At 49.2% G+C, this 9,268-nt stretch overlaps 1 protein-coding gene across 1 annotated transcript in view; it reads left to right on the top strand.

The window, feature by feature from the left end:
* The window catches only part of LOC106819640 (C-Maf-inducing protein-like), a gene marked incomplete at both ends in the record, with an annotated part of 12,647 nt that overhangs the window by 2,001 nt on the left and 1,378 nt on the right, over positions 1–9,268 (top strand). The window contains 3 exons of the mRNA XM_014824245.1: positions 1,086–1,189; positions 8,144–8,245; positions 8,500–8,637. Coding sequence (XP_014679731.1) covers positions 1,086–1,189; positions 8,144–8,245; positions 8,500–8,637 — 344 coding nt within the window. The remainder of the gene's footprint in view (positions 1–1,085; positions 1,190–8,143; positions 8,246–8,499; positions 8,638–9,268) is intronic.

The raw sequence follows: 9,268 nt of genomic DNA, 5'->3' as shown, positions 1-9,268 counted from the left end.
CCTCCCTCTCTCCCTCTATGTCTCTCTCACTCTCTCTCTGTTTGTCTCTCTCACTCTCTCTCTCTCTCTCTCCCTCCCTCCCTCTCTCCCTCTATGTCTCTCTCACTCTCTCCCTCTCTGTCTCTCTCTCTCTCTCTTTCTCTCACTCCCTCCCTCTCTCCCTCAGAGGGAGGGTGAAGAGGAGGGGAAAGGTAGGGGAGGGAGGAGGAAGAGGAGGAGGAAGGGGGATGAAGAGAGAGGATGAGGAAGAGGCAGGGGGAGGAAGAGGGAGGGAGAGGGTCCTGGGAGGAGGGGAGAGATGGTGGCAATGAACTTGATGTTTGCAGCAGTAATTTCCATCGACCGCGAAGACAGACGCCATCAGGCGCTAGTTAGGATGCTGACTGCCGCGTACCATGTGTAATAGCAGCGGCAGCGGGGATAGAGTCACGCCGTAGCTCTCTCTCTCTCTCTNGCCACCTGAGACGCTAGTATGACGTGGCGTGGGATCGTGATCGCCACCTGAGACGCTAGTATGACGTGGCGTGGGATCGTGATCGCCACCTGAGACGCTAGTATGACGTGGCGTGGGATCGTGATCGCCACCTGAGACGCTAGTATGACGTGGCGTGGGATCGTGATCGCCACCTGAGACGCTAGTATGACGTGGCGTGGGATCGTGATCGCCACCTGAGACGCTAGTATGACGTGGCGTGGGATCGTGATCGCGCGGTCTCGTGTATTATTATCCTGTATGAGGAGATCATTCCACCGCTGACGTTACTGGAGGACTGACTACGCAGTACCTTCGCTTCCGGCTCGTATTTCAATTGAAGCTCTCACTGCTTCATTGCCTTCATTAGAATGTCAGCGGCGGCGGCTGCGGCGGCGGCGTGTCACGTTCCAATGTTAGAGGTTTTAATGAGAGATCGAGACGTCAAAAAAATACCCGCCTATAAAAATCCCCGGTGCGTGTTCGTACGCGTGTGTATGTATGTGCATGCGCACGCATATACGCCGATCGCTACTATTGTTCCGTGACGCTGTTCCGTGACGCTATTCCATGACACTGTTGCGTGACGCCGTTCCATGTTCTCGTGTTGCAGGACTTTGGGAAGTACCCGCGCATGCGCATGTTCGTGCAGGACTACATTCTGGCGCTGAATTCACAGAACGAAGGTCTCAAGGTTGTTCAGAACTTCGTCACGAGGTAAGACAGCGGCGGCGGAACATAGAGGAAAGGAGAGGGAGAGGGAGAAAGAGAGAGGGGGAGAGGGAGAGAAAGAGAGAGAGAGTGAGATAGTGTGTGTCTGTGAGAGAGAGAGAGAGAGAGAGAGAGAGAGACACATACACAGCACACACACACACACACCACACACAGCACACAGCACACACACACCACACAACACACACACGACGCAAACCACATACGCACGACACACACACACACACGAGCGCAACTGCACGCACGCACACAACACCACACACGCACGCACACACACACACACACGACTACCACACACGCACGCGACACACGGCGCACGCACGTGGCTGTGGGTTTATCTGTCGACTACGTACGCGCGAGTCTGTTGCTCTCCAAACAAAACAACACACTCTAAGTGGTGCACTCACGCAGGATATTATAATATGTATATATATGTATATTTATATTGTATATATATGAATCGGAAATTAGTAAGGCAAATCCGCTTATTTACGGATGGATTTTAGGCGTCGCATTAGCTTGTTGGCATTTTGCTGTAGTAGCAGTGCACAGTAGCAGGCAGCAAGCAGTAGTGCAGTATGCAGTAGCACAGGCGGTAGCAGCAGCAGTAGCAAGCAGCAAAGCAAGCAGCAAGCAAGCAGTAGGCAGCAAGAAGTAGCAGTAGCGCAGCAGCAGCAGTAGTGAGCGCGCAGTAGCAGCAGCAGCAGTAAGCAGCAGCCAAGGCAGGCGAGCAGCAGGCATTAGCAGCATTAGCAGGCAGTAAGCAGTAGTAAACAGCAGCAGTAGCAGTAGCAGCAGCAGCAGCAGCAGTAGCAGCAGCAGCAGCAAGCAGTAGCAGTCAGCAGCAGCAGCAGTAGTAGCAGCAGTAGTAAGCAGTAGCAGCTAGCAGCAGCAGGCAGTCAGCAGCAGAGGCAAGCAGCAGGTAGGCAGTAGCGGCAGGCAGCTAGGCAGCAGCGTAGCAAAGAAGTTAAAAAAAGCAGAGACAGCTAGTAGCAGTAGAGCACAGTAGGCAGCAGTAAGTAAGGCAGAGCAAGTAGCAGTAGCAGCAAGCAGTAAGCAGCAGTAGGCAGCAGTAGCAGTGAGTAGCAGCAGTAGCAAAGCAGTAGTAGGCAGGGCAGTAGGGCAGGAGTAGCAGCAATGTAGCAGTAGCAGTTAGCGAGGTTAAGCGAGCAGCAGCTGCAGCAGGCAGGCGCAGTAGTAGGGAGCAGTAGACAAAGCAGTAGTAGCAGGCAGTAGAGGAGTAGGCAGGCAGTACAGCAGGCACAGCAGCAGCAGCAGTAGCAGCAGCAGCAGCAGCAGTAGCAGTAGCAGAGCAGCATCAGCAGCAGCAGCAGGCAGTCGTAGCAGCAGTAGGCAGCAGTAGTGGCAGCAGTAGCAGTAAGCACAGTAGCAGCAGTAGTGAGCAGTAGTAGCAGTAGTACAGTAGCAGCAGTAGCCAGCAGTAGCAGCAGCAGCATAGCACAGCAAAGCAGTAGGCAAGGGCAGGTAGGTAGCAGTAGTAAGCCAGTAAGGCAGCAGGCCGCAAGTAGCAGCAAGCAGCAGCAGTAGCAGCAGCAGCAGTAGCAGCAGCAGGCAGTAGCAGCAGTAGCAGTAGAAGTACACTAAGCCGCAAGGAAGCCACCTATTAAAATGTCATCTGTGTCCACAAGGTAAATGTCCAGCACGTCGGCAAAGCACCATCTGCATGCAGCAGTCGGCAGCGTGCATGTGTGCGCGAGTGTGTGTGCGTGTGGCATGTGTGTGTGTGTGTGTGTGCGTGCGTGCGTGCGTGGGGCGTGGCGTGCGTGCATAGTGTGTGTGGTGCATCGTTGTGTGTGTGTGTGTCATGTGAAAGGCGAGGGGAGGAGGTTGAGTGGAGCAAGGAAGCGAGGGAGGGAGTGAGAGAGAGAGTAGACCTACAGTCCGCGCTCGCTTCTCTCCGATTTGCACAACGGCCCCTAATAAATAGCTGCGGAGTGCGATGCGAGAAATCGATTGACATGAATCATATGATCATCAGTGGCCGCGTGTGTGTATGTGTGGCGTGTGGCGCGTGTGTGTGCATGTGTTATTCAGTTGCGGGAATGCAGCGGCGTGACGCGGCGGCAGGAGCGTAAACAGACGGTAAGTGACGGCGGAGGGGGAGAGGGGGAGGAGGGGAGGAGGGGAGGGTCCACAGACGGCGGCGGCGGCGGCGGTACACACACGTGAGCAAACACAGCATATCACCAGCGCACGACTCATATATATAATATATAGGTTCTAGACAAATATCGCCCCCCGGACAATCACCCCCGGACAAATTACCCCCGACAAATTACCCCGGACAATCACCCCCGGACAATTACCCGGACAATTACCCCCCAGACATTACCCATGCCATTGACACCCATGCCCATTTACCCCCCGGACAATTTCCCGCATGCCATTGACCCGCCATGCCATTTACCGGCCCCGGACAATTACCCAGACATTACCCCCGGACAATTACGCCCCGGACAAATTACCGCGCCCGACATTTACGCCCCCTGGACAATTACCCCCGGACTTTACCCGCCGGACAACTTACCCCGGACAATTACCCGCCCGGACATTTACCCCCCGGATCAATTACCCGCGGACAATTACCCCCCGGACATTTACGCCCTCGGAGCAATCACCCCCCGGACGAATCACGCCCCGGACATTTACCGCCCCGGACAATTACCCCCGCGACATTTAATCCCCGCGACAATTACCCCCCGGACGTTGGAGTTTTAGATATTTACGCCCACATGGCCATTCACGTTGCCCCCGGACACTCACCCCCCGGACTTGCACGGCACCCCCCGGACAATTACCCCCCGGAACATTTTACCCACGGACAATTACTCGGACATTTACGCCCCACGGACAATTTACCACCCGGACATTTATTCCGCGGACAATTACCCCCGGACTTTACTCACTTAGGTGTTTATTATTCATTGTTGAACAGTGATTAGCAGGCAGGAGGTCGAGGAGGAGGGAAGAACGGTGGTGGAGGAGAGGGAGAAGGTGGAAGGTGTGGAGGCGGAGGAAGAGGTGGAAGGAGGTGGGAGGGGAGAGAGGTGGAGGAGGAGGAGGGGGAGAACGTGGTGGAGGATGAGGAGGTGGGAGAAGGTGGAGAGGAGGAGGGGGGGGAGGGAGGTGGGAGGAGGGAGGAGGAGGAGACAGGAGAGGAGGAGGAGGAGGAGAGGAGGATGAGGCAGGAGAGGAGGAGAAGGAGAGAAGGAGGAGGAAGGAGAGGAGAGAGGAGGTGGAGGCAAGAAGAGGGGAGAAGGTGGTGAAGGAGAAGGAGGGAGAAGGTGGAGGAGGAGGAGGGGGGAGAAGGTGAGGAGGAGGAGGAGGAGAGAGGGTTAGAGGACGAAGGAGAAAGGTACAGGAGGAGGGAAGAAGGTGGTGGAATGGGGAGGAGGAGAAAGAAGAAGAGGAGAGGAGGTGGAGGAGGAGGAGGAGGAGGAGAATAAGGAGGAAAGGAGGAGGAGGAAAAGGGAGAGTGGAGGAGTAGAGAATGAAGAGTTTACGGAGGGCCATATGGAGAAGGAGAGAAGGTGGTGGTGGAGAGGAGAGGAGATGGAGAAGGAGGAGGGAAGAACGTGGGGAGAAAGGTGCGGAGAAGGAGGGGAGGAGGGGGAGAGGTGAAGAGGAGGAGGAGATGAGGTGGAGGAGAGTGAGAGGAGAGGAGAAGGAGAGGAGAGAGGAGGTAAAGGAGGTGGGGGAGGGAGGAGGTAGCGGAAGGCGCCTCTACCTCTCTCTACCTCATCCACTTCCCTCTGCCTCCTCCTCCTCTACCTTCTCCTCCCTCTCCTTCTCCTCACCTACACTCTCCCCCTTCTCCTCCACTCCGACCTGACCCTCCGCTACCTTCTCCCCCCCTCCTCCTCCTCCTCCAACTTCCCCCTCCTCCACACCTCTCCCCACGTTCTCCCCTCATCCTTCAGCCCTCTCTCTCTCCTTCTCTTCCTCCTCCTCGCTCCTCCACCTCGCTCCTCCTCCCTTCTGCCCCCTCCTCCTTCCACCACTTCTCCCCACGTTCTCACCCCCCTCCTCGCTAACACCTCCTCTCCTCTTCTCCTTTCTCCCTCCACAGCCACCTTCTCCCCTCGCTACCACCCCTGGCCTCCGCTACCGATCTCCCCCCTGCCTCCCTCCTCCACCTTCTCCGCCTGCCTCCTGCCGCCAAGCTCCCGCAGGTTTCTCCCCCTCCTCCTCCTCCACCTCTTCTCCTCCCCTCCTCCTGCCTCTCCTCCTCTCCTCCTCCAACTTCTCCCCCCCTCGTCCATCCTTCTCTACTTTCCTCTCGCCTCCCTCCTCCACCTCGTTCTCCCCCACATTCTCCCTCTCCTCCATCCTCCACTCCTCTCCTCCTACTCCTCCACCCCTCTCCCTCTCGTCTCCTCCTCCTCCACCACCTTCTCTCACCTTCTACGCCCCTCCTCCTCCACCAACTTCTTCCGCTCCTCCTCGACCTCCTGCCTGTATCACTGTTCAAACAATGAATAATAAACCCAAGTGAGTAAATGTCGCGGGGGTAATTGTCGGCGGGGGGTACATGTCTGGCGGGGTAAATTGTCCGGGGGGTAATGTCCGGGGGTGAGTTGTCCGGGGGTAAATGGTCCGGGGGTAAATGTCCGGGGGTAATTGTCCGGGGGGTGATTTGTCGCGGGGTTCATGCAAGGGGGGTAATTGTCCCGGGGTAATTGTCCGGGGGTGATTGTCCGGGGGTATTTGTCCTGACACCAATATATATTAATGTAGCATGTACATGTATGTGTATATTATGTACACGTACAGGTCGCTGATATACAATATTACTATGTACATGGTACATTTATTATACAATTGTACATTGGATATATACAATGTTAATTTACAATATAGATGTTACATTCACATACAACATTACATTACATTTATATATAACATGTAACATGTTAGCACATACATGTACATTTTATATATCATACATGTACATATTATATATACATGTTCATTTATATATACATGTAGCATTTTAAACATATCATGTACATTTAGCACATACAAAAAATGTAAAACATAAATACACTAACATGTAGCATTTATAGCATTAGATGTACAACTTACATGAGACATACAATGTTACATTTATCAATAACATGTACATTACACATACAGTTACATTTATATATATCATGGCACATTTACATATACATGTACTATTAAATATACATGTACCTTTAATATATACATGTACATTGTACATGATACGCTGCACATTACATATACATGTACATTTAAATATACATGTACATTTATCATTATACGCTGCACATTTACATAATACATGTACATTTACACACGACGTACATTTTACCATATACATATATATGTACATTTACATATACATCACATTTACATATACATGTACATTTAAATATACATGTACATTTACATATACCTGCACATTTACATTATAATGTACATTTACACACACGTACATTTACATATACATATACAATGTAGCATTTGACATAATACATGTAGCCATTTACACACACGTAGCATTTTACATATACAATATAGCATGTACATATACTATAATGTAGCATTACTATTTACATGTACATTTACATTTAACCCTATACATGTACATTTACAAAAAACACGTACTATTTACATATACATTGTCACGATTTACATATACATGTACATTTAGCATTACATATACATGTACATTTACACACACGTACATTACATATACAGTATACATGTAACATTTACATCACACGTACATTTACATATACATATAGCATGTACATTTATACATATAGCATGTAACATTTTACATTTTATCATATACATGTTACATTTTTTTTAAAACAAACACACGTACATTTACATATACATGCACATTTACACGCATACATGTAGCATTTACATTTACATCATACATGTACATTTACATTTTACATATACATATACAATGTACATTGTACATATACATGTACAGGTTTACATATACATGTAGCATTTATCATATACATGTACATTTACATTTTACCATATACATGTAGCATTTACACACACGTACATGTTAGCAATATCATGTAATTTACATCTTACATATACATATACATGTACATTTACATATAATGTACATTTACACACACGTACATTTACACATACATGCACCATTTACGATATACATGTTAGCATTTACACACAACGTACTATTTACATAATAATGTACGATTTACATTTACATTTACATATACATGTACATTTACACACACGTACATTTACATATACATGCACATTTACACATACATGTACATTTACACATACATGTACATTTATATATCAGGGTTTCTTATACATAAGAGGCACAGTGGCGCACCGCCGTTGTGTGTGAAGATGTTCCTCTATTTACTTATAAGTATATCCTGTATGTACATACCTATAAGTATATCAATACATCCTGTATTTGAATCCATCATGCGCGTTTTTTCCCAAACTGGCCATTACATCCTTTGTCTCCATTTTCCCAGAAGAAACCCTATATATACATGTACATTTAAATATACATGTACATTTACACATACCTGAATATTTGCGCATACATGTACATTTATATATATATATATGCACATTTACATATACATGTACATTTATATATACATGTATATGTAAATGAACATGTACCTATACATATTACATGTACGTGTACATGTACAAGTACATTTACATATACTTGTGCATTTATATATACATGTACACTTATATATACATGTACGTTTATGTATACATGTACATATACCCATGCATGTACATTTACACATACATGTTTATTTAATTATACATGTACATATGCATATTACATATACACATACATGTATATGTGTAGCGGTAATGTGTACGGCGCTACATAACGCTATGTTGTTGTTGTTTGTCTTGCAGCATGCACGGCCCGGCGAGCACGTGCCCTCATCCACGAGTGTTGCCAAATCTAGTCTCTGTGTGTCTCTCTGCCATCTACTCATGCTTCGAGGAACGGCAGAGGTAAGAATGAACAGCGTGTGTGTGGGTGCGTGCGTGCGTGCGTGTGTGCGTGCGTGCGTGCGTGCGCGTGTGCGGGCGTGAGTGCATATATATATATACATATTGTATGTATATATGTATATATATATAGATATATATATATATTATAAGTATATTAATAAGATTCATTAGGAGTGAGTCTTGATGATGTACAGTGGCTCCCTCTGCGTCTGTGTGTGCATGCTCACTTGTCATCTACGCCGGCTGCGTTGCAGAGAGTTGAGCACGTTGTGCGGTCCGGTGCTGTGCGGCGGAGGTGGCGCCCCCTGTGTCGGCGACAAGAACTCGCTCAATCGCTCGCTGCAGGATCTCGAGGAGAAAGTTCAGTGTTTCGCCGCCATCTTCAGCACCATGTAAGTAACGCCAGGTAGCGCTGGCGAGGCCGTACGTTCTACTGATAATTCGGAGAGGCGTTCGCTTGTTCTTACAACAGGCGCGCACACATGTGCTGCTTATATGTAATGTTTAAATTGTTAATATGCAAATATCACTATATAAAGCAGCGTGTGTGTGTGTGTGTGCGTGCATGTGCGCGTGTGTGCGCGTGTGTGTGCGTGCATGTGCGCGTGTGTGCGCGTGTGTGTGCGTATGTGCGTGTGTGTGTGTGCGTGTGTGCGTGTGCGTGTGTGTGTGGGTATGTGTGTGTGTGTGTGCATGCTTGCATGCGTGAGTGCGTGCGTGTGTGTGTGTGTGTGTGTGCGTGCGTGCGTGCGTGCGTGTATGTGTGCGTGTGTGTACGTGCGCGTGCGTGTGTGTGTACGTGTAGTGTGTACATGCGTGCGTGCGTGTGTGTGTGTGCGTGCGTGAGTGCGTGTGTACGTGCGTGCGTGTGTGTGTGCGTGTGCGTGTGCGTGTGAGCCTAACCGCGGCATGGTCGCATCGTAACGGTAAAGCCCCGGCGCGCGCGCAGTAAATGCCGCATTCTTTCTCTCGCTCCGACACAATGTCATTAGCAGTATACGCGTCTGCCCGCATGCGAGAGTC

This window comes from Priapulus caudatus, unplaced genomic scaffold (genome assembly GCF_000485595.1).
Source record: "Priapulus caudatus unplaced genomic scaffold, Priapulus_caudatus-5.0.1 Scaffold3879, whole genome shotgun sequence".
In the NCBI taxonomy this organism is placed as follows: Eukaryota; Metazoa; Priapulida; class Priapulimorpha; order Priapulimorphida; family Priapulidae; genus Priapulus; species Priapulus caudatus.
The sequence above is the reverse complement of the archived record's forward strand: the minus strand, read 5'-3'. Positions and strand labels throughout refer to the sequence as shown.